This window comes from Tamandua tetradactyla, chromosome 7 (assembly GCF_023851605.1).
Source record: "Tamandua tetradactyla isolate mTamTet1 chromosome 7, mTamTet1.pri, whole genome shotgun sequence".
Taxonomy (NCBI): domain Eukaryota; kingdom Metazoa; phylum Chordata; class Mammalia; order Pilosa; family Myrmecophagidae; genus Tamandua; species Tamandua tetradactyla.
In genome coordinates this window covers 21,295,002-21,322,436 of record NC_135333.1, presented here as the reverse complement: position 1 = coordinate 21,322,436, position 27,435 = coordinate 21,295,002, and the positions used below count along the sequence as shown (strand labels likewise).

General features: G+C 35.5%; 1 protein-coding gene across 4 annotated transcripts in view; it reads right to left on the bottom strand.

Annotated features, from left to right (window-relative positions):
- ENAH (ENAH actin regulator) overlaps nucleotides 1-27,435 on the bottom strand; it is a 191,591-nt gene that overhangs the window by 34,661 nt on the left and 129,495 nt on the right. For all 4 annotated transcript variants that reach the window (XM_077168587.1, XM_077168588.1, XM_077168589.1 and 1 more), the window contains exon 4: nucleotides 8,215-8,299. In XM_077168587.1, coding sequence (XP_077024702.1) covers nucleotides 8,215-8,299 — 85 coding nt within the window. The remainder of the gene's footprint in view (nucleotides 1-8,214; nucleotides 8,300-27,435) is intronic.

Sequence of the window (27,435 nt, the reverse complement as noted above, 5' to 3'; positions counted from 1 at the left end):
AATACCTCTGTCCTTTCGTGGCATGAATAAGTCCCACCTAAACTGGATGGTTTATCAATCTCACTTTCATGTTTAGACTCAAAAAGTGGGATTTGCGAATCTCTACAGGGGAAAAACTGACAAATTCACAAATTCTATTTTTCTCAGAAAGATCACTGTGCTAATCCACATACTGGCAATACATGTGGCTCCATTTCCTAGAGTTCTGTCTGTAATTGACAATTTCCTTCACTCTCTTAAACAGTATCGCCTGAAGACTTTTTCAAAGTCCAAATGTCTTAATTTCAAACTATAGAAAAATTGTGGCAAACTACTTTAATTTTCTTTTTTTATTAGGATATGCACATTCACAATATTGTAAATTTTTTCTGAGAATTCTATAATGCTCTATCAAGAGCATTTAAAAAATATCAAAAATACTTACCACCACCGCTAAAACATCTATTTCTCCCCAAAAGGGCTATCCAGAATTGTAATAAGATGCACACAGCACTGGCTCACAATGAAATTAATAGCTTTTTCAGCATATTCAAACATACCTTTAGTTTACATTGAATCAGATTAACTATTTCGATACAATCAAAATGTAAATAACAAAAATTTAAAAGATTTTTGCTACTTTATTTAACCTTACCTAAATGGAGAGTATTAGGTAAATAAAATAGTGATTTAAATTTTGACATACTAAAGTAGGAAGGAAGAGTAAGAAAAATATTCTATAATTAGTAATTTAGTATTTTGATGCCACTGACATTTGTTAGAAAATAAAATTACATAAATATGTTTTGATGGTATAATGTGGGCATTTCATTCTTCTATTCGTAAGCAAATGAAGAATAGATAAAAATTAATGATAATTAAGTTTTAATATAACAAAGAGCTTCCGAGACTTACAACAGAAGGCGATCAACTTTTGGTCCATTCTGTCTCTGAAGGGTAAGCGGAGGGTTATATACTCTCATTGTTCCGACTCCACTGTTCTGGGCTGGAATTATTCTTCCCTTTTATATGCAGTAGTAATGATGTGTGAACTATTAATAGGTACTAACTGAACTACGATGAGACTAGCATGGGACTGACTCATGTTTGTTAGAATATATTCGTCACCACAGCTGAGGAAGCTAAATATTAATAATATGAGTAGGAACTGAAAGCATGAGATGAAAAAATAATATATATAAAAACAGCAAACTAAACTATAGTACCATGTTACTACAGTTAAGGTTTGTTTTTGGGTTTTTTTTTTTTTACTAATAAGATTTAACATCTAAAATAGTAATTCATTTTATCAACTCCACAATAATTAAAAATAAAAATTAAATTTATAAAAGTAAAGACATGACTTAAAAATTGTATTCAAGGCTAATAACAAAACAGTAATCCTCCCAACCGTTGCCATTTCTGATTTTGCTCCCCAGAAGCAAGTACTTTTAATACTCTGGTACTCATCTCATGCTTCTAAGTACAGTAATTTTCTTGGAAAAATTACTTCCTGATTTTTTCAGAATTAGATGTTATCTACCGACTTCCTACTACAAATGAAGATTTAATCTCTCACACACCCCTTTATAGCCAAAAAAACCTTTTCCTTTCCCTTTCTTTCTCCCACCTGCATCCTAACACCACCTTAGGTACTCACCTTTACTTTCCAGAACAACTTCTCTCTTACTCTGATGTTTACAACGACTTCATTTTTTCATTTGATTAGACTTCTATATCCCTATCTCTATTTTACTCCGAATTCTCCATCGAACTGTAAAACTTACGAATGTGGCCACCCATTAGGTGATCTAACCGTTCTGTTTTTGTCTGTTCGCTTGTTTTGTTCACTTTCTTTCCCTCTGAATGTTCCCTAAACTCTGCTCCCACCTTAGCCACACTGGGCATTCCCTCAGCTCTCTCCTGAGCTGTATCCTCCCACGGTTTACCGTTCTTGGATTATTCTCATTTTATTAGAGCACACTTCCTAGTGTGCTCTAATGCATTCCTAGGAAGGAGTGCATTAGAGATGTAGATGGGAAGTAATTTCTCACGGTTTTGAAGACCGTTATGTTCTCGCACCCAGGATAGCTTGGAGAAACATGGTGCCGTTCTAGTAACTGAGCCTCTATGTGTGATCTGTTTACTCCTCCTTTCAGCCTGCTGCTCCCCCCTCCCAAGTATGGAAACTGCTGTTTATTCAGGTACTCTGAAATGCCAGTGATTTACCATGGTGGTGGGTCTTTTTTTTTCTCCTTTTTACTGAGCTGGGTATTTGGTCAGCCCTTTCAGTCTAAACCAGCGGCTGGCGAGCCACATCTGGACGGCACAAAGGCAAAAGTAAGTATGATGTACAGAGATGGTCGTGACAGGTGGGAGATATACACGCGGTGGGTTCCTAAACGCCAGTCCAAAGAGTTACAGCAGATTTGAGGAGAGCTGGCTGTTAGGGATGATGAGGAGAGAAAGGACCAACAAGTGGTACTTGGGCTAGCAGAGGGAGTAATCAAACTATCTCCCCCACTCCAATATTCTTCTGAGATTCCAGAAAATAACCCATTACAAAGTAGAAAACTAAGGAGAGGGCTTGTTAGTAAAGCAAATTTATCAGGAAATTTTTGGAAGACAAAAAGGTTAAGGAGGAGTTATTTGTCTAGGGTTCTCTCCTAATCTCTAGACTAGAATTTTCAATTACCTATTCAACATCTCTACTTGGTTAATAAATATTTCAACCTAACATCTTCAAATGCATCTCTGATATCCCCTAAACAAAATTTACTTCAGCCAGTTTTTCCCATCTAAGTTAATGTCAATGCCATCCTTTATTGGCTGAGGCCAAAAACCTTGGTGTGTCTTTCTACTCTTCTTCTCTCAGACCCTCCATACAATCTACCAGGAAGTAAAGCAAGACTCTGACTCCTTTTCACCCCCTTTACCCCACGGTGGCAGCTACGGTTATCTCCTGCCCAGTTCACACAATAGTCTCATAACTGCTTCTGCAGATGCTGTGGCAACCCTGTACCTGCCTCCATTCAGGTTCCTCCTGTAGTCTAGTCTGAACAGAAAGCCAGACTGATTCTTTTAAAATGTTAAGTCAGAGAATTCCTTTGCTCAAAACTGTTCAATATTGGACTCCTCATTTTTCTCAGAATAAAAGCGAAATTCTTTACAATAGCCTGCATGATCTGACTCTCCTTTAACCCTGACCTCATCTATTAAACTCTCCTTCTCTCTGCTCCCGTCTCAACCACCTCCATGTTTTTGCTTATGCACATGAGCACATCCTGCACTGAGGCCTTTGCACGGACTGTTCCCCCTGCATGGAAGGCAAGGTTAACTCCTTCCTTTCAAGTTTTAATTCAAATTCCATCCATCTCAATAAGTTCTACTGTGGCCAACTTACTTAAAATTACAATCAGCACTTCCCCTTGCCCCTTTCCCAACACATTACCCCTTCATCTTGATCTATTTTTTTATAGCACTTATCACCTATTATATTATGACATGCTTATGGTTTACTGTCTGATTCTCCCCACTGAAAATAAGTGACATGAGGGTATGGTATTTTTTTGGCTACATATACCACTCCCCCTCCATCCTGCCCTTCCACCTTTAAGAACTTTAAACAAACAGTGCCCGGAACATAGTAAGAGCTCTGAATAAGTAAATGGATTGAACAGTGTAGGCATCCATCATGAATACACAGTGAAAATCGCTGAAAGCAGGCATGAGAAGAGGAAGCTGGAAAGACCTAACTTGAGGTCAGCAGGTAGAGAGGACGGAGAATGGTCAGTGCTACAGCAGTCCAGTCAATTAATAAAACACTCGCCGTCAGAAGAACAGCTGTACCAGCATCCCTCTCCCTGTCAAGCTTCAGTCAACAAATGGGGCAGCATCTACCACCAAAGACCATTCCATATGGAATGTGAATGAGCTGCCACAGAGTAGCATCGGTGGCTACTGTTGGGTCTACAGAGTTCAGCTTTTGTTGGGTCCTAATGCCTACCGGTCTCCCCCGTCACACCCTGAAGGAGACTCAGTCGAAGTGCTCTGCCCACGTTCCAAGACGTCTCAGACCACCAGCTCTCTCGGGCAGGGAATAGCCTGTCCTGCCCAGCAGATACCCAACCTCCACAGCACAAAAGGAAACCCAAGCTAACTACTGATCACTCAACTTAATCCTCTTTAAGAAATACGTGGACCACTAAAGATTACCAGATATCTGAGTTGTCAGTAAGACAAACAAAATAACTAACTCTGCAAGGGAAGATAATTCAAGTAAAGGAAGAGAAAAAAAAGAGACTTAAAATATAACCATGAATTTAGAAAAGGCTGTTTTGAAAAAAGGAATAATATAATTTATAGTACAAGCTCTTGGAGATTAAAACTTAATTTTCAATAGAAGATCTACTACTGGGCTGTCACTTGTGTAAACATGAGCCACATGTAGCTACCGAGCATATGAAATGAGGCTAGTTTGAACAGAAACATGCTGTAAAATATGCACTGCATTTTGAAGACTTTGTATGAAAACAGTATGTAAAATATTTAATAATTTCATGTTGAAATGGTAATATTTTAGATATACTGGGTTAAGTAAAATATTGTACTAACATTAATTCTACCTGTTTGTTTTTACATTTTAAAATATGATTACTAGAATATTTTCAACTAGATATGTGACTTGTGTTTTATTTCTAACAGTTAGTGCTGGTCTAGAATAAAAGTTTAAGAATGTTGCCAATAATACAGAACAAAAAGAAAGAAAAAAAAGGAAAAAGATAACGGTTACAAGGACATAACCTAGAAGGTCCAGTATCTGACCATTAGGATTTCCTGAAAAAGAGAACAGAGAAAAAAAAGAGAAGGAAATGGTCAAAGAAATTAATTCAAAAAAAAATCGGGAGTTGTGGATGCATCTTCAAATGGAAAAGTATTGCACAAGATGAATCTTGTGGGTATGTCTACCCATGTCTAGGCACAACTTTGTGAAAACTCAGACTGCCATGGTTAATAAGAAGGATTAAAAGGATTTCTAGAAAGGGAAAAAGTCACCTACAAACATAAAGACTTAATGACAGCTACAGATAAGATTGCAAATGCACAAAACTGAAATAAAAGTGTTAGTAGCTACTATCCATAATTTGATTAATCAAGAAATATACATATAAACATAGAATTTAATGTTATGGAGGAAGCCATCAGAAGTACTAAAAGTGAACCTGGGCATAGAATGAGAGCAAGGTCACACTGGGTAGGTTTTTTTTTTTCCTTAGCTTTATTCCCTTCTGTACTATTTGAGATTTTCTTTGCCGTGTGCAAAGAGATTAAGAAAACTCAATTTTGCAAGGTAGGAAGACAAGAAAGGGATACATGCTAATGACAGAAAAAGCAGTTAGTGATAAACGCATAAGAGTAAGTATTGGAGAAAGCTATTGGTAATTAGGATGTCAGACTATAAATTCATCAGGCTTTCAGAGAAAGATATTAACAAAGTATACTTGAATAGACATTGTGAATGAAGACAATAAAGAGTTTTAAACCTGAAATTCTGGGAGAAATAATAAAAAGAAGTTATGTACATTATGGATAAGATCTCGAGGGGTTAAACTGAGGTGTTAATTAGGATATCCAAAATGATGAACTCTGTAATAGGGATTCTCACTGAGGAGTCACTATTGGACTTTAGGGTCTGTGGCCCTCTGAAATGGTATGTGTGTTTCTGTACACAAGTGTGTGTATGTGTGTGTGTATCTGAACAGTTGAGGGGTTGTAGAGGGGCAGGGAGATACTCCACTGCTTTCTCGAAATTCTCAAAAGGGTCCAGCTGACGCCTGGAAACAGGCATCTATATCTCAAGTGGATTATCAGAGCTGGAGCCACAGATTTGGAAACCATCAGCATAAAAATTTCAAGTTAAGAGAAAATTACAACATCCAACCACATCATCAATTTTGCAAAGGGAATACTCTGTACAGAAAGAAAACAAAACCATAGCTAAGTATAGAGTCTTATATAAGAAAACATAGGAGGTACAGAAAAGGAGAGAGCGGGAGAAGGGTGAGCAAGAATAAGAAACCGGAGAGGACAACCAGAAGGAAGACAGAGAAGTGGCAGATTTTTCACTTGAAGCTGGTCGACGGAGGTAGCAGCACGTCAGGTCTGGTACATTTGTGGAGACAAAAAGCAGATGTCACAAGATTAAAAAGGAAACAAGTGGAGAGTAAAGAGAAGGAATGGAGATGAAACTAATATTCTGAGAGAGAGAGAGAGAGAAACTGGTGTCATTGGAAAGTTTATTTAAAAGAAAAAGAGTCTTGTGCATGACTGAGGACAGAACATTTTTAAAATTCCAACCAAGTTTCCAGAAATTGGAGCTTAACTCTTCAAAATCACTGAGATAAAATCTTCAACTAAACAAACATGTAGCATAAATAGCATTCACAATTTAAAACAAACTATGTTCAAATCCTTTAGAAGTCTCGCCTTATATAAGACAAACAGAAAAACCTCAGGGCCAGATGCGCAGCGATACGTCCACACCCTGACGGGAGAAATGGCCGACCTGAGGCACAGGGCGTTCACAGCAGTTCTAAAGCTCTCAATACCCATTTTCAACTCTGAATGCAAACTGCTGGTTCATCACAGCCTTCTGGGCAGCATATCACCCACCTGTCATCCTTAACAAGGGACCAGTAACCTTAGATATTTTCTGCTTCTATTCTTTATTTTCCTGGCCCTCAGCCACTCGCTTGCCCGCTCTACATTACTATAGATTATCTATTCAGTTTTGGGTCCTTTTCTGGTTCTTCCGAATTATCTACAAATGTGTTACTCTCAAAACTATGGTCATTGTTTGTTAATCACTCTTCTGTTTTAGTGTGTGTGTGTGTGTGTGTGTGTATGTGTGTGTGCGTGTATACAACAACACCATTACAATATCTAACTCTTGGAATTATTCTTGTATGTTTAAAATTCTCAATATGTAACTCGGATTATTAGAACCTTCTAATTTATTACTATTATTATTATTATTGGCATGGGCAGGCTCCAGGGCTCAAACCCAGGTCTGTGGCATGGCAGGTGAGAATTCTGTCACTGAGCCACCATTGCACCACCCTAACTTATTTTTAAAGAAACTTAATTTTATTCATATCTGTTAAGGAATCATTCAAGAGTTGTATGGTTCTTCACCAAATATGGAAGATACTTTTGGAGTGACCAGAATGAATATACACGTTTCATAAAAAAAGCAAAATCCACTTCTTGGATTTTGGTGATCCTGGGGTCCCTTTCAGGAGCTAAGCAGTTGCGCTCCAAAGCAGGTGACAACGAACCTGACAGAGATGTCTGACTGCCTGCTAGGGAAACATGCCACAAATATTAAGACAACACAGAGAAAACGAACAATGTTTTCAAACATGAGATCCAAATCAAAGGTCACAAGAAATGCTGAGAATTGCTGACTTGCTATACAGTAAATACCTCAATTGGAAAAAAAATGTATCTATACAATGACCTGTTTAACAATGGATACTGATGCCAGAACAAAACAGGAGTGGACCAAACAGTGATTAACAAACAACATGAGCATCTCTGAAAAGTTTTCTTTTCTTTTCTTTTTTTTAAATAGAACATCTGGTTTAATTCAATTTCAGTTATTGAATATACCTAATAAAACTGTTGGTAAAAAGTTGCTTATAATTCAGTCTTTTTGCTAATTCAGAAAAACCTACCCCTAAATAAGTCTGCATTACAATTTCGAAACTGTACTGTAATGATGAAGATGGCGTTATCCATCTTACTCAACCAGCGTTTGGATATCAACAGAATGGTCTTGCATTTCACTGTGAAACTGTGCTAGTATTTCAGGACTGAAGTCTTATAAAACCACCAACACTATTTCTACTTTCTTGTTGTATTAGACACGTGCAAACTGAACTGATTAATTTATAACTGCTATAAGAATAAGACTTGTTGAAGTCTTAAGACATTTTGTATCTATTAAGTGTATTTAAAATATTTTAAACTTACCATGAGTGAGTTTTATGCATCTAGCATAATCATTATCTCCTTGCTTATTAATGTTGATTCCAAATACTTAAGTAATATCAGAATAAAAGTTCTGACTTTCAAATGGCTAACAAGACATAATCTACTTTCAAAATTAGGACGCTCCCATTTCAATCGTCTGCAGCAGAAAGAAAAAGTGCAAACAATAACTTATGACTTTACCTTCTCTGAATTTCCAATTCTTCTTGTGATGGGCCATTTTGTACTTGGACAGGTAGTTGTGAATTTTGTCTAGGCAATGTTGGCCCTATAAAGGGGGGAAAACATTACAGATGAGCATTACCTTTATATTTAGTTGGATAGCAGGGATAAAATAATGAGAATAACATAAAACCGTCACATATTTACAAATGCATCTTCTTTTTGTATAGCAAAATAAAATATAAGCTTTACATAACACACAGCAAATGAAAGACTGCAACATAATTCTGTCATCATCTCCAGAAGGCTTACTTGAAACAAATGGAAAAACATCAACAATAAAGGAAAAATAAACATTTACATATGAATAGCTTGATTGAGAAAATCAAGTGTTCAATGAGCATCTGAATAGGCATCTAAGCTGGACATTTTCTAAGACAATGAAACATTCTTTTGGGAGTAATTATTCATGAAGTGGAGAGAGGAAACTTATATGAAAAATCAAAAGTCAAAAACTCACCTAAATAGAACACTGGAAATGAAAAACAGGAGAGAGAAAGCATGAGAACCTTATTACTAGACTGAAGTATGCTAATGCATTTATCAAATTTGCCCAATTTAAGCTGCCGTTTTTGTTTCATGGTCTGGCATTTCCAGTACTGGTGAAAACAAACATTTGTTAAACTTTCATATAATAATTAACCTATTTATCTGAATTTTTAATGTTAGGGGATAATCTTAACTTTTCATTTGGGATAAAGGAAAAAAACCTGGGTTTATACGAACATGCTTCTATCATTAGCAACTAATAACCATCCATTCCCCATGTAATCAAGTACAATGCAGACCCATCATTAACTAGACAGAATGCCAATGTCTTAATGTCACTGGTTATAAGAATTAAATGTTATAAAATGAGATACATAAATACTGGACCTACTATACAATGCCTAGAGTTAAAACAGAACAATCTTAAAATCTAATTCAGTAAAAGGGAGAGTAAAGAAACAGTAGTTATCTTCTACTGTTGAAGAATATGAGTCATGATATACTACTGTCCATATTTCTAAATTCTAGTGTGCCAGCAAATGCCCCTAGCAGACATTTTGAAAGTTACTTGTAAACCATTAATATTAAAAACATTTCATAACTAAATGCTTCACTGTATTAGAGCTAATTTTTATAATCTATAGAAATTAACAGCACAAAATATCTATTTTATGTTAGTGGGGTAGACCTCACAAATAGAAGGTTATAAGGTTTACTAGAAGGCAATACAAGTACTGCTATATCTGGGTATAGAAAATGAGAAATAATCTGATCTGAATTTACCAAATAACTTTTTTCTCCTCACTTCTTTACAAATGGTTTTAGATTAATCATTTAATTTGTCCTCTGAAGACAAATTAGATGACAATTGCAGTGATACGTTTCATTAGATTTCTTAAAACTCTATTTTGAAGAGCCAAATAAAGGAAATCTAAACATATTAGTCCCCTATAATCAATAGCAACAACAAAATAAAGGCTTTTAAAATTAAATACTTAGATGTTTGCATAAATAAAAATATATAATTGTTGTCAAGTAAAAAGAATGGAATGTCTTCCTTGGGAAATTAACATAATGATGAAAAACAGACTGTCATATTAAGCCATACACTAATGTTTAATACTTTACAAGTAAAAGATGTATCTTCTGGTAGGAAGAGGAGAATAAATATGTAATGTTTAGGATAAATTCAAGAAAGTACAAAATATTTGGAGGAAGTATATTCAAAGTTACATTTATCTAAACGTCTTAGCATATCTAAAAGCATTTAGCATGGGCAACTCACAAGACTATTATGGTTTAATTATTTTAAAAAATAATTTTTCATTGAGTATTTAGGGGAAAACCTCATGTTGCTTCAATACTTAAACATCTGGACGTCAGTAGATTTACGTTTGCTTGACATCCATCTCAAGGACTGCAATTGTACTATTCACATCTAGGACAGGCATCATCTCAATAATAACATTAATGGACTAAATTTACCAGTTAAATTCTATCAATGTAAATTATAACACAAACATATCAATCCAAGAAAAATATATAAAACTTTCAACTCAATTCTATTGTTTTTATTAAAGTTTTTTTTAAAACTAACAAAACTATGACAAAACTCACAAAGAAACTAAATGGGAATAAAAATATCTTCTACCAAATTTTTAAATGGTTACCCAGCAAACTTGTTTCAGAAGGAGATTTAAAAACTGAGCAACATCTTGTGGCAGTTATCATTAACTATAAAAATAATTTACTAGTTTAATTCATGCAGCTGAGAAGGAAAGAAAAAGCTTCAAGGAAAACCCCTTTAAAATGGGTGAGATTTTGACCTAAAATTAACTCATAAATCTTTTCTATCTGGTTGGGTGATAAAGCTGGGCTATTTGTCCTTCCATAAACATTCATTAAATTCAGGGGAGAGGAGGAGGAAGCCCTCCCCTTGGCATTTTCTCACATCTTTATTTAACCTGGTTGTTTTGTTTGTTTGTTTCTTTTTTCATCAATATTGTCAAATTACAATAATAGGCAGCATTGAAATTTATGTGCATTTAAAAAATGATAGAAAATACTGTAAGCAATACATAAGAGTTCCAGGTAATTATGAACTTCAGGTACATAATCATCAACATTTTTCCTTCCTTTTGAACATTCTAATGAGCTATAAAGATTGGTAAATAATACCAAAGGTATCACATACAATATGAAGCAGCAACTAAGATTAGGCAAGGCTGTCAGCTGCTATTGTACTTTCTGGCATATAACTATTACCTCATATGCCCAAATGGGCATCTGTACTTTCCTAATCATTTCAGTGGGCAAATGACAATATTTTATGAGTGTTATGTGGTGATTAACAAGCCCTCTCTTTTTTTTGCGGGGGGTGGGGTGGACAGAGAGGGAAGAAAGGAAAGTGGGGGGAGAGAAGACAAACAAGGTTAAGAAACAAGTGAACCTGCTTTTTCCTGCTATGTTATTTTGAAGGACAATAGCTCTTTGGGGATTAGTTTTTCTTCTTGTTTTATTATCTAGTGCCAAAGACAATGGTTGATCTTAAACTGTCCTGGCTAGAAGAAGATAACAGTAAGATAGGTAGCTCATCTACTTCTTCTCCTAAAACAAAGTACATGAACTACCTACCTTACTGTTTCTAATAAAAGAAAGTGTGGCAATGTTGATGATATAGTATCCTACAGATGATAGAAATCAGATTTTATTATCTCTCTAAATCAGGAATGGCATTTCAGTCTTGACTTCAATGTTGAGTTTTGGCTAAAGCACATTTCATTTACTATCACATTTTAATTTTCACAAATAAATCTAGTTTTCACATTTAGCCACAAACTATTTAAAAAACGCATGACTAAAAGACGAATGTGTGTATAATAAATATACACAGTGAAAAGAAGTTTAAACTCAGTAAAGTAGTAAATATGTTGTTTTTACATAGTTAAATCAATAAAGGTAATATTGGGGGATGTGTGCTTTTTAACACATTATTTTACAACTTAATGCCAAATCAATCTTTTCTCAGCAACTGGGTATCTATTATCATACATATGGATCTCAACATATTAAGTAGCAAGGTATAAATATAAATAACATCAAGCTAGTTTCCAAAATGAGCTAAAGAAATTCCTACACACAAATATGAATAATCAATTCACAGTAGTTGAAAAGATGGCCTGGAAGAATATCCAGAGGGGCAGAAAAATTAGCAACAGTCATGGATGAAACACTCTACAATGTTTAACCGTGGAATTGGAGAGAGGGGTGGTGGTCAAAAGAGCCAGACAAATAGGCTGCAGCTAGAGCAGTCTTAAAATATAACTTTGGGTGCTTGATTAAAAAAATACATAAGAATTTTAATTTTTAGAAATTTACAACACATTCCCTCTCTGCCTAAACCAGTACTCTGAGTATGTACACAAATTTTAAAAGAATTCTCTTTATAAAGAAACAGTATCAGTAATACTGAGGAATCACATTAAAAATTCTGAGTCACATGGATAAAATGCATATACATAGCAATATTTTGAACATACATAGATGTTTGGCAGGGTATAATTTTATAACTTTATTTCTTATAAAATAAAGTGGCTAGTGAAAGTACACATGAGACCAAAAAATCAATTAAAAAACAAAAACTCAAAGAATTAAAAGTCACTTTTTGGAACTTAGGTTTTCAAAATGGAAAGTTCTAACATCAAATGGGATGAAACGGTAAAAATTAACACAAGGAGATATATATATATATATATATAAATATATGTATTTCCTTGTAGAAGGACAAGGAGATATATTTATCTGATTAAATATGTCTAATTTGGGGTGGGTGACAATCCGATTTGTCTATGCAAACCATACATATATGTGCACATGTGTGTGTGAGAGAGTGAAGGAAAAGACTCTATAAGCCTAAATTTACTCCTAAGCCACAGATATCTAAAGTACTGAGAAAAGGAGGCTGTCGATCAGAAATCAACCTACTAAAGCAAGTAATAGCTTACATCTGCCTTACAACATGCAAACCTAAAATTAATTCAAGTAAAGTAGAAGTTCACTTCAAAGAAGGAACATTGACATTCCCCAAATCACATTAAGATGCATATAATTTTTTTCTTTAAATTCTAAGTTAAAGTTTGCTCCCCAACAAAAACAAACAAACAAACAAAAATCCCTCTCATTTGTACTGGAAGAGGTGGACGAGAATTAATGATATGATCCTCATTCTAACTAGACCCTCAGTTACAAGTCAGCTCAAAAGCTGACCGAATCACCTACATGAACCACAACAAATATCACAACATGAAAACAGGAGCTGCTGTTTCCCAAATACCACAAATCAGACTATGGCCTCAGGAAACAAAAGTTATGGAAATGGGCAAGTCGTATGTACCACAGCTTGAAAAAGTAATGTAAACATAATGTTGCTTACCACAGAAAATACATCGCAAATTAGTGCTGTCCTGGGTAGCAGCAACCTTGCTCTGGGCTGCAACAGACACCTTGGTGTTAGAAGCTGCAAAGGACAACGGGGCCATCTGAAGAACTTCACATGAACTAAAAGGTGCTTTGAAATGTTCAAAATGTATTCATACACACATCTATCTAGACCCTCACCCTGGAATCTCTGCAATTTAACACAAAACTTACTCCTTTTAAATATAAGCTTTAAAAAAACTTTTGTCTATAATCTTATTTGTAGAAAAGCCCTAGAAACAGCCATAGATCAATGATACACTAATATATAGCTTAACTGTTTCCTGAGTTAAACAATCAATGAGTGTAATGGAAGTTTTAGGATTACATTTTGAAAAGTAAATGGAAAAGCCAGAAGTATAGGAAATCAAGATATAAGACCATTAGAGTCAATTTCGTGGCATCTATCCTCTTTTAGTAGTATTCATTTAGGAGAATTAGCCCTTGAAAAACATTTAGGGGAAATGCTTTAAAGTTAATGCAAAATTACCTGATTTCTACTGGTTGAAAAAGAACCGGTGATAAACAGAGACTACAGCAATTAGGATGTTTTATATTCACTAATATAAAATGAAAAATATCTTCATTTGCTTTGCACTTTAAAGAATCAAAGCGATTCACTGTTTTCCCAAGTCATGTTTTAATTTTTCCTTTTTTAAATATGTATATAAAAACATTTTTGACAAAACATTCATTAGAAATGTGTGCTATACCAAACGGCCATTCAATATTTAGGTTACCAATGTTGATATTCAGCTTAACTGTTAATGAAGTAAATTGTCTTTAGGAGGAATAAACTTAAGGAGAAGAAGTTGGTAATTTATGAAAAGTGGAAAGGCTTAACCAAAATCAAAATGACACTCAAAATTGGGATGGGAAAAACAAAAGTAAAATACTTTTCTATATTTACCACATTAGTGACTTAATGGCATCCAAAACATCACAACAATAATTCTCTGTAAAATCTTTTAAAAAGTACTTTCATCATGGAAAAGATTTTCCTCTTCCGTAAGTATTAATCAAGAAACAATGAGTTAAATTATATAGGCTTATGAGAGATCACATAAAGGTAAATAAGACAGAATTTTAGATTTCCTCTAAAACTGTATTGTTTAAATAATTCAACTTATGCTGACTATAAGTTTCCACAAAATCAAAACCGAACAAATTTATATTTAAAGAGTACACAACTGAAAATAATAAGTTAAACAGTCAAAAGTTTTGCTCATTTCTTAGAAGTTAGACTTACTGTTATCCAATCAAATGTCTTGCTTTAAAAAATACTATAAATACATATTTGTAAACTAACTATATAAGATTGGTAAACCCTGCTAACTACTTTTACCTACCCACTTTATTAATATGAAAGTTGCATGCAAAATATTTACAGTAATGACATAAGAGACAAAAAGTCCATAGGATATGCATAATTTCTACCAAGTTTTAAGTTTAAACTGCTTTTTTTAAAAAATATATATCTTATAGGTATTTTATAAATCAATACTTCCATAAAACCTTTATTATATAAGCATGCCTAATCTTCAAGTTTTACCCTTCAGTTTTTTAAATCCCTAAAGGAAAAAAAGACATAAGGAAAACATAAACACTTACAAGAAAAACTTGAGAACTCATCTCTTCTCTGACAGCAAAGAAACTGCCACATCTCATCACCAATCATTTTGGCAAAAGGTCAACACCTTCCTGACAGTTGTCAGAATGCAGGTAAACTATTCTTACTGCATAAGACAAAAATCCTTTGGACCAAAAAAACCCAATCTCATCCAGAATTTAAACTATTATATACCATTCTTGCACTTGGCATCTTTGAGCATTTTCTTTCCACAGTCGTTTAACTTCAGACTATCAAGTAAAACACTTATCTAAATTCCGATAAGGCTGCTTGAATTCTACTGCAGTTTGCATTTCCTGAAGATACTAAATTATTCATTCCATCATATGCAAAGGCTAACAGCACTTCCTGCTTAACACTGACGCTATTAACTGTTTTCTCAAAATCTATTGGTATCTGTGTGTGTAAAATGGGAAAGGATATTCATTGTTCAGGTTTGAGCAACATTAATAACACATTTCAGCATAATTAATTTTAGGACTAGCACCAATGTTCTACATGCTCTATGTTTTATCTGTGAAAGGATATTTCTCTTTCAGATAGCCATATTAAAATAGGCTTAGGGCTGAAATTACAGCGGGGCGAATAAGAAAGCATGTACCTTCTTATCAAAATGTTTCCAAAATATAAAATTTAACATTAAGATTTTCAGAGAAGACAGCTGACTATGTCCATGACTGATCATTTATTTCTCATGTAGTTGGTAACATAACCATCCACCAGCCAAACCCAGTGTGGGGTTTGTATTAGGCAGGGAAATGTAGAATCCTGCCTTGAGTGGGAGAGTAGTAGCAGAAAATGATGGACTGTTTCAATTTCATCAGCATTGGAAAACTGCTATAGTAAGCCTTTTACATTCATATTTTTAACATTAGACACTTCTCATTATTAGCAACCAGTCCCAAGGTAATTCCTCATGGGGATATTATCCACTTCAGCATTTTTCTGAGGTTTAAATGAGATAATGTCTGTTTAAAGACTGGTTTGAATCTGATTTGCGCTCTTTGGTAAGCTCATCTGTTGAGTGATTAAGTGCACAACATCCAAATTAGGCTTTTGACCATCAATAAGCCTCCAAACACTTCCTTCATAACTGTAAAAGTGCCACTACATATATTTTTGAGACGGAAAGTAAAATGTGTTTGCATTTTTTTCCTAAGGTATCTAGAATAGAATGGAGGAAGGCTCTGCAATAGCACAGTTACCTGCATTCAAACACCAGATACTATACTGTAGGGAACTGTGCTAGGAAGCCTGAGAATTATAATAGGAACATTTTATCCAAAATGATAACATTTAAAAGTCACATTCTGAAATACTTTTAAAGGTATTATTTCAAATTATTTTTAAAATATATAATTAATAGAAGAAAATCTATTTTTCAGAAAATAGAAAATGCATCTATAGCCACACATGCAAAAATACCGAAATATAGAACATCTTTTTTTTCTAACCCAATCTCAAGGAAAACAGTATATAAAAACTGTATTCTTTCCCCTTCATCTTTGCTACTTTGTGAGAACCCTTCCTCCCCCAAATGAAGGCCCCAAATGCATTTTATTTCCTTCTCCTAAGCAAATATGCACATGAGTGCTAACAGTTGATATTCCTAATTTGTTAGGCTTCACTGGCAATGATACAACATGCCCCTTTGTCCAGCATCTGTTTTATAAGCCATTTATTTTCAGTTATAGAATGAATGACTACCTCTAACTAAAGAAAACTTGAAGAATAAACCATAAATTGAGAAGATTTGACTTCACTGACATTGTCATATCCTAACGTTTCAAAAGGTGAGAGTAACCTGAATCATACTCATTTCTCTGTCTTCTCTTCCTGAACACAGCTCAAGACCTGTCCATCAGATCATCTTACCATTCACCCCTGACGTTAATTACTAAAGATATTATGAGGCACATGCTCAGAGAAACACCACATTCAGGTCAAATACTACTTTAACAAGCACGATTAGCTTATCACTCGAGTATTTGCTAATTCTCTAACCAGTGCCATTATCTATTCAGTTACACAAGCCAGAAATCTAGGACCCTTTTAATAGTTGAACCTGGGGGCTAAGAAAATAAACTTTAGAGAGTTCACAATTAGTTAAGGGTTCATCTGTGTTTACCCTGAATTTGGTACAAAAAATTACTACACATCTTCTTTACACAATTTATCAAGTTTTTTTATGATATATATTTTTAACTCAAGAATCTGATAAGTTCTGAAATCTAGAGGGTCCAGCCTCTCCAGAATACCAGATAGTTCCATCTCCCTACCCATATTAGTGACAGCCGCTTCCAACATGAAAAAGTTAGAATGGGCATAGCCCAAATACCCCAAAGAGTGGGATAGAAAGATCAAAGGTGATGGCGGAGTTATACAGCGAAGATAGGATTTAATAAATGAATATGATTGCTAAATCATTAAACTGATACCTCTTTTAGTCTCCAGTATCTAAGAGCAGCTAGAAATAAAAACCTAAAAGCACAGAATTGTAACCCATAGCAAACTCTGAAATCTGTTCTAGAACTAATTGTGGTGCTATGCTTTGAAACTTTTTGCTTTTTTGTATACATGCTATTTTTCACAAAAAAAGAAAAAAAGTCGATTGTGAAATACTTATTCCTTCTAGCCTCCAATATTTTGGAGCAGCTAGAAGGAAAAATCTGAGATGATGGTATGGTTGTCCATGACAAACTTTGGGATCTGTCCTGTAACTACTTGTTGAAGAGTGCTTTGAAAACTACTGCTTTTTTCTTTCTTTGCTTTGTATATATGTTATATTATACAACATAAATTAAAAAAAAAAAAAACTAATCTGAGGAATGCACTTTGCTTTTTCAAACTATTTTAAAAAATGTTAGGATTTAGTCATTACTTTCACTGTGCACAATACTCATGCAATTACTTTAAACGATAATTAACTGTTAAAATTTAGAAAGCTTGCCTAGAAGATTCTTTAATGTTCACATAAATCTCCTCTAACAAGATATGCAAAATATGTCCTTTAAAGTAAGATATGCTCTGTAAAATGCTATGCATGATACATGCTACAAGATGCATGAACCCTGAAAACATGATAACTAAAAGAAGCCAGTCACAAAAGACTACATATTGTATTATTCCATTTATATGAAATGGCAAGAATTGACAAATCTACAGAGACAGAATGTAGATTAGTGGTTGCTGGCAGAGGGGGGAGGGGAAGGTATGGGGAAATTGGAGTGGGCTGCCAGCAATGACATAAAAATCAACATTCTACAAACTCAATGCCATTAACCTTAGACTCTAAAATGTGAATATACAATATGAAATGTTTTTGTTTTACTATTCTCTTAAGATTATATTGTCTTATAATTGGTAGGCCATATTATTTTGCTATGTCATTTCAAACAACAATGTTATGGTGGTTTAAATGCAAGATCATTACATTCAGAAAATAAAGGAAACAAAAAAGCCATCATCTATGTTGCCAAACTTGAAGAAATTTAAATCAGGAGTGTTGCCTTTATAAGAATCAATAAATGCTACTCAATAAAGCACTTTTCCTCCCAGAAAAACTACAATACAGCACGTATTACCACATCTTAAATGATTTGCAATATTTTAGTTCAATCTATACACTTATATAGTTCTACTTTCTTCTAAAGTCATTTTCCATGCTAAATCTTGGTCTTTTACTGCCCACCTTCTAAAAAATAAGACACAAAAGCAGCAAACAAATTATTTTTATTTAGAAACAAAACAAAATACCAGGAAAAAAAAAGATCAATTCCAGCAAGAGCTCAGAAAGTAACAAAATATAAAACCCCATACCAACTAGAGGGCTTAAGCACCTTCCAATTTATCATGTGACTGCTGAACTATATTGCTTTATATCAAAGGACCTGTTTAAAGTCAGCTGTCCGTCTCATTAGACTTCAAAGTGCTAGAAGGTAGTATTTGTGCAAAATTCATGTTCATATTACCAGTAACCATTATAGTGTTTGGCACACAGTAGGTAAACTGACAAATAATATATTTTTTCCACTAAACTGTTTTGTTTTTAATAGAATTGATGCAGCTCAAACAAGAAGCTGATGAATGTACACTATGTACAAGCTAGGTGCCTTGATATACTTTAAAACCACCAAAATAATGCAGAGAAAATGAATATGAGGAGTTAATTTAAATATATTATAAAGGAACCAGAGAAATTCGCAAGGCCAGAAAGGTTTAAACAAAAATCAAGAAAAAAAATTTACTTAAACTAAAGAAACAACCATTATATACATATATGTATGGTAAGGGGGAGATGAGGGGAGCAGAATTCCCATACAGCCTAATTCTATAATAATCTAAAGAAATAATCTCAAATATCTAGATCTGAAGTTTTTAATAGATAGTAAAAACTATCTTTTTTTTAGTTGGACCCCACAAGCTGCCAGGAAAAAGAATAAACACTTTAAAAGTAAGTAATAAGCATGGTTCACAGCCACTTCTCAGGGCGAAAAAAATCATCAGGTTCTTTCTCCAAGGCTTACAACCAAGAACCAGCAAAAGGCAGGGCACAAAAGCAGATGTCTTAAGACAACTTGGGCCGGCCATGGTGGCTCAGCAGGCAGAATTCTCGCCTGCCATGCCAGAGACCCGGGTTCAATTCCTGGTGCCTGTCCATGCAAAAATAAAAGAAAAAAAAGAAAAGAAAGATAATTTGACTGCATCTCCTTGTAACAACAACTTAAACCTACACTTGTATATGCAGGGGCCAAAACGTCACTAATCACAGGAAGATGGAAGGCACAGGAAATGCCAATGGAAAGTCCTAACGCTCAGTCAAACTCATACTTTAATGAATACAATAAATTTTGATAGGAAAATAATTGCGGGGCTAAGTGACAATGTGATATATCACAGAGCTCTGAAAACCTAGCTTTTGTTAGAAATGTTGTAGCTTGAAGGGTAAGCTGTATCACCCAAACAGTGTGACAAAGGTACCTAACTTAGGGAACAGATACAATTTAAGCATATTTCCCAAAAGTACCGTATCCCTCTGGAGCAGTAAAACAGGTAGGGGTTCCTAAAGATAAAATTATGGGCACAAACATCTATTTCTGTAAAAAATACCATAAATTATTATTTATATATTAAATACACTTGAAAGCTATTTATGAATCATGCTTCTTGATCCAGTGCTGTAGACCACATTTTTTAAAAGTATGTATGTGTCTTTCGGCCCGCTGAGAGAGAGCCTTCAGATAATGTAAAATCTGCTTGTAAGTCCCACTACATTAGCAGCGTCACTGACTTTGGTTCTGCTAAATTTATACAGTCCAGAAATTAACAGTTTAAATTGTTTTGACAAAAAGTAAGGATGCGAAAGCTTTGCTACAAGCTACACAGCGCTCAGGAAGAAAAGCTTTTGGGAGAAGACAGTCCAATGGACCAGGTCAAGAGGAACGGAGCGGTCACCAGGTGGACTGACTCTTCTGTGTAAAGGAAGAAAAATCTTTTAAGAGCTAGAGGATCTGAAAACACTTTTATCAAATTTTCATAAAAGAGCTGCATTGGGAAACAGCCTTGGAAAGTGATCTGCTACTGTTTATCATGACCCTTGATCCCATAATCTGTTCCCAGAAATGCATCCCAAAAGAAACCATAAAAGTGATGAAGATTCACATATGAAAAGTTTACCTAAAGTACTATTTATGAAAGCAAATAATTAAAAACCGTAATTAGGAAAATAACTGAGTAAATTACAGTATATGATGGAATATTATCTAGTTATTAAAAGGAGAAATCATAATTAATTTTTGTTATTAAAGAAAGATTATGATATAAAGTAAAAAGAATTAAGGCATAGAACTGTATAGAACAGTATGCTGCCCTCAAGTAGACAAAGTTAAAAAGAAAAGGTGACAAAATTGTTATCAATAGCTGTCCATGATTTTCTTTAAATACTGCTGCACTTTACCAGCCTTCCCTCAGCTAAACGAAAAGAAAAAAACCCATCCACCTATTTTAACTTTTCCTCCTCACAGATGTTTCCCCAGACCAGGTCAGGCCCTCTCTCAGCACTTACGAAAAATGTATTCAAGCAAGAATGTGTACAAACACTTATTTAGTGTTTCCTCCAAGACTAGGTTCTCAAGTTCCATGAGGCCAGGAGCCAGGTCTGCACTTTTCACCTGCTATGTGCACACAGTAGGCACTCATTTAGTGTTTTCTGTGCATTTAAGGAATGGGGGTAAGAGAGTGAGACTATCAATAATGTTTCAACTGAGACCAGAGAGAAAGAGTTTAGCCAGGGGGAAGAACTGTACATCAGAAAGAAGGTGAAAGGGCCTAGAAGCAGGACAGAGTACTGTGTTTCGAGTAGAGTCAAAAGGGGCTGTAAAGGATACCTGAGTTACCTTAAGGAATTTGGGCTTTGTTCTAAGAACAATGGAAACTTTTATTCGCAGGGAGCAGCAAGGTAATCTGGCACACACTACAGCAGGTAAGAAAACCTTTACCCATCTATCAACGTAAGGTGGGTTTCAAGCATCATCTGCAGAAGTTAGGACCCATCTCCTGGGCATTTGTGTCATGTGTCCAGTTAACATTAGGGGTGTATGATTCTAAGGCCTGAGAAAAACATTAAATCAATGGATACCAGCAACTAAGTCACAGTAAGAAAAAGTAATCCTTTGGGTCTAGTGCAATAAATATCAACACAATGAAAAGCACAACAGTATTTGCAAAGGAAGTTCTTCAGCAAAAAATTTTTTTTTCTACTAAAGCACTGTCATCGCCAAATATCCCCTGAAATTTTCTAGATAATGGAAGTCATTGGTTTTCTAGTGTGAATTATCTCAGAAAATCCAAAACCTTTGAAATGTCAGCTCTGCCTTGTAAGAATCATTTTACGTATTTTCATAAGGGTAGCATGCTGTATTTGCTTATTCCTCTTACACCACTTTGTACTCACTCATGGTATTTACACAGCCTTGCAGATATTTCTGACCATGTTTTATATTTTCTACACAAGTAATAGTCTCTTGAGGTCAGCAATTTTAACTTATTATTCATATCTGTTTCTCTCTTGGAGAGTACAATAGTACTTGCATAGTACCTTTTTAAAAACATGTTCTATTGTGAAACATAACATGTAGAAAAGTAATAAATTTTAAGTAGAGTTTTACAAGTATTTACAGAGCAAATTTCAAAGTATGGTATGGGTTACTGTTCTACAATACAAGGTATTTCCTTCTAGCTGCTCTAATACACTAGAGTCTAACAAAAAATATCAATGTAATAATTCAGTAGCTATAATCATTTGTTAAATTCTATCTTCTATCTTCTCTGTTACAACTCCTCCCTCTCATCTGACCCTACTCCCAATCTTCAGGGATATTTGTGCAATGACCATTCTAACTTCCATGTGTGAAAAAGGAGTTCATGGGGTAGAGGGATGCAACCGGTTGATGTTTTGGGGGAGATTGGTACCTCTAGATTTCAGGGCTTATCTGGCACAGGAACCATCTGGAGGTTTTAAGTGTCTGAAAAATAAATTTAGTGAGTGAAACTTTTATAGGGCCTTAGAGCCCTGAGCATTCTTTAGGGTTTTCAGGATTACAGTTGGTTGGGGTTTGGCATAACGTGGCCATTTGATTATCTAGCTGAAGCGTGCATAAGAATAGCCTCCAGAATAGATTCTCGATTCTATTTGAAATCTCTTAGCCACTGATACCTTATTTTGTTACATTTCTAACACCCGTTTTGGCCAGGGAGGTACTGTCAATCCCATGGTGCCAGGGAGACTTTTACCCCTGGGAGTCAAGTCCCACATAAGGGGAGACTAATGAGTTTACCTATAGAGCTGGGCTAAGAGCAAGAGGTGGGGGGAAAGGGAGGGAGGGGGACAGAAAGAGGGAAGGAGAGAGGGAGAAAGAAGGGGGCTACATCTGAGCAACAAAAGAGGTTCTCTGGAAGTGACTCTTAGGCATAATTAAAGGTAAGCGTGGCTTCCCTGTTACAGAAATAAGTTTCCCAAGAGCAAGCCTCAAGATCAAGAACTTGATCTATTAACTTGGGAGTCCCTAACACTTGAGAGAGTGTTAGGAATGTTCCAGGTGGGGAAGTTTAGCATTTTCATATTTTTTCTCTCATCTCTCAAGGGACTTTGCCAATAAATTTTTATTATCTTGCATAGCATCTTAATAGGCTTACAAAGAAATCAGTTCACTGTGACTTTTCTTCTTTTAGATTATAAGACTATCTCTTAGGAATTTTTTATGGATGAGTGCAATCATGTTACAATATTCTTTGTATATTAAGTGCTGATTTCAAAGAAACCACTATTAATACCATCTTCCAAAGAATGATTTGGCTGTTCCTATAATGCCTAGATCATAAAAACAGCAAGGCTAATTCAGAGGCAAGCACGAGTGTGCCCATGCTCTTTGCTGAATACAGGTAAAGGAACCAAAACAGTACAGCACCACACTTAACATAAACTAAAAGCATTTCTGAAATTAAAGTGTAAAAGTGTAAAAACAGCCTAACAGGTGTGCGTCCCATTGTATGTTGTTGGTGATACCCAGCAGAAGCAATTCCAGCAATTAATTTCTTATCATCAATGGGCAACAAGATAGATCCTATTCTATTAAAGCAACCCTCCACCCTCACTCCTGGCATCCTTATTTAAAGATGAAAAAGTCCTAAAAAGGAGTACCAGAAGTTTTTTTTTAATTATTTAATACCTAGCCAATGCTTCTCCAATTTACAGGAAACAAATATGATTAAAATTCATGAGTGACGGCAGGCCACGCTGGCTCAACAGGCAGAGTTCTTGCCTGTCATGCCAGAGAACCTGAGTTCGATTCCTGGTGCCTGCCCATGCAAAAAAAAAAAAAAAAAAAACATGAGTGAGTTTCAAGGTACAGAAATTGCATGCAAATCACTATTCTTGTGCAGGAAAGCAAAAATCATGGATGACATCCTAGGGTCACTGCAGCACTGTCAATTAAATTTTCAAGCTTACTGCAAAGTAAACTGGAAGAGAACTGAAGTCACCAGCTAGACTTGCACCAGACATGCATTACTATAAGATGCATAACCGCCAAAAGAGAGAAACAAGAATGAAGAAAGGTAGGCAGAATATAATATCTGCATAACAACGAAATTCAATTTAAAATAACTTTCTGTGAGATTATGAAGCCCAGATGTATCACTGGGCTTTGTCATTTCATCGTTTAGTCATTTAATTATTTCCATGGTGGAGCAGGACAAGATAAGTTATGTTTTGCAACATAAGGCTAAAGCCATCCTTATGAAAAATGCATTAGATGCATTAATAAATGCAATAATAAATGCAAGACTTAGTGAAAGTCACACTAAAGTTGCTTTCCCAAACATTTAGTGACCAAAAAGTGTAAAATCCACAGAAAAGTATTTTTTTAATTCACTCACACGGCCTAAATAATGTTCCATAAAAAGAGAAGACACAAAATACACCAAGTAACTAGAAATCAGAAGAACATGAAGAGTCAGAGTTAGACACAGCGACAAGCTATACTGAAGGATTAGAGATATAAGTATTTCTCAATTAATCCAAAGTCATTTTCTGATCCCAACACCAGTCCTGGACTACAAAATAGTCCTTTTGGGTGAAAGGGAGATCAGAAAGCACAGGCAGAGATGGAGGCCAAGGAAAAAGAACACAAAAGCTGCAGGACTGGCACCGAAATCTTTTCTGTAGGGTTTAATTCTTTTATAGAGCCTAGGTTGAGAGAGGCTAGAAGGGAGGCTGGAGACGGAGGCTGCAAGGGTTAAAGGAAGGTCACAGGAACTGGAAGCTTGGCTCAGGGCCTCTAACCTTCCTACAACTGGAAACCCTTTTCCTATGTTAACTAATCCTCCCTGGACTCCGTACTGAGAGTAAGTCTGTGCAAAGAAAATGTACTTATCATTAATCTTTGTTCTTTCACAGCTAATATATATAAATGATCATGTTCCATTAAGATACTGTGACTAACTTTCCTTATAAGTGTCAGGCATAATCTCAAGATTTTCAACTTTTTAATACGTCAATTAATAGTTCTAATTAGTTTTAGATAGAAACCTCTAAAGAGTGTTAAATTATTTAATTAAAAAATTAAAGAGTCCCCCAAATAGAAGTTTATTATTTGAGCTAATAGATAAAACCCTATCACTGGAAGTCATAATGTACGTACATTGCATATTCAGCTTTCCAAAATACTAAAGCTGATAGTTCTGTGCTTACCAAGCTGAAAATCACTCTTCTAATCCACAATGAACTGTTTTCCAAGGAAAAGGATATTCATACACAACACATGTAAGTCTGTTGATAAATTACTATTGGTTTACAAATTCACCCTCTAATTTCACTAAGAAATTAATAGTTTCTTTTGTCACACTAGGAACTATCTAAAGCCAAAAGGAATCTACGCACCTTTCTTTCTAAAACCTGACTCAAGTTTACAGTAAAAACTCAAACTTATGCTGAACTACATTCTCATTTTTCATCTATTTCTATCAAACTTGAGCTTCTTAACATGGCAGAAATAATTTTAGGTACTTCATCACCAACAAAGAGGATATTCTCCCAGAGAATTCTACCATTGTCAGGTGAAAAGGCATAGCCAGAAGTCTTTTTCAATGAAAAAAATTGTAATTAAGGGGATGGAGGGCAACCAGCACAATATTGGTTTCCCCGTTTAAAACAGTGTTCTATCACAGTCACCACCCTTCTATTTAAAATTTCTCTCTACCCTTACTATTTCTGCCTGCACTCAGGATCTGAATGCTTGTTTTTCAGCCTCCAGCAGCTCTCCTTTCAAACCGTTGTTGGGTTTCTTTGTTTATATTATTCCACTTGCTCAAAAACTTACGCTGCATCTCTACCACCCACAGCTCTCAGAGGCCCTGCTTAATCAGACCTGTCTTTCCGCCTTTATTCCCACCAGCCCAACCAAAGAAACCCCTGCTTTACAAACACATCTCATTCCTTCCACTTTGGAAGCCATTCCCCAGGCTTCGTATATGCCTTTCCCCCAATTTCCCCACATTGGCGTTATACCATTTTACTCACTTTCCAAGATCCAGCCACCTCATTACAACCATGCCTGATTGTTCCCGGGAGAAGAAATGCCCTCCCCTTTTCCTACTCACAACACCGTACTTCAGATGCAGCTTTCTCTCGCATCGCACCTATCTCCCCTGCAAGTATAGGAAATCCTTTAGGGCAAGATCTGCATCTAAATTCCCCTTGCACAGAGATGAAATCAAATAAACAAAACAAAAAATGTCTCTACTGCTTGTAAACACAGAGATCTGAGAAAATTTGAAAGTGTCCCTACTAATTTTTATTTCTCTAAGCCAGTTAACACAAAGTAGAATTTTCTATCTTCTTTTTAAAAGTTAGCAATCAAAACTGACATATCATAGTTTGACAGAACTAATGTCTTAACCTCATTTAGTTTCCAAAACAATATTCTAACACAGGCATCAACATGATCCATATTTTATAAATAAAGAAATAGCTTTAGAGAGGACAACCTGCCATGACAGGCAGAGGCAGAGATCTGGAACAGAGATTTGTGACCAAATCACAGTGAAGACCTACTTTTTCATCCTGAACTGACTTCTTAAAAAAACCTTTGAAAAAATGCTTTAAAGATCTTGAATTGAGAGGCAGAGATGTATAATTTAAAAAAAGAAAGAAAAAATGGCCTGAAGATCACAACTGGCCTAAACCCCAGTTCTGTCTCCCTTTCTAGGTAAGGTATGACGTTAGGGAAGTCTCACCTCTCCATGTCAACCTTCCCAGCTACAGACTGACCCCACAAGATTGTGGAGATTGTGAGTTTACACATGGGGAAAACTTTGGAAGAGAGAAGTATGAGAAGGAGGCAGTATATGATAGAGTTCACAAAAAGGCCGCCTTTCCCACCTGGCCCTTAACGCTGCCACTTATTTAAATCCTGATGGGATATAGTTATGCTTTATCTGCTTCAAAATGAAACTTCCCCAAGTAGATTCTATTGGTTTAGGAAAGCTAGAAGACTCGGAAAAACACTGTCCAAGACTACTTCAGGGAAACTTTCCAGGACCAAATACACGTGATTTTATGAAAGCATTAATAAGGTGCCCCAAATGCAGTATGCCCCAGACCAAATGTCTACACACTGCCCACTATTTACTCCAAAGACACTTCCCATCCTCTTCTTCCCCATCTCTGAGGAATCATCCTAAACACCATTCTTTCCCTCCCGGCTGGCCTATGAAATCTCACTGGCATAGCAGAAAGAACCTGAATTCTAAAAATAGATCAGTTACAAACGCCATTCATGCCAGTGTCTAGCTGTGAGCTCCTGGGCCAGTCCGGTGACCTCCCACAGTTCCCAATATCACTTATAAAATAAGGATAATATCACCAACCTTGCACAGTCATAAAGGTTACCAGTAATTACATATCCGGTTAGTTAGTACCTGACACACAGCAGATGCCCAATAAATAGTGGACCACTATTCCTATCTCAGAATTGTTTCAATGACTACATGAGGTCATAGGTAGAAGCACATGCCTGGCAGGTAGAGTA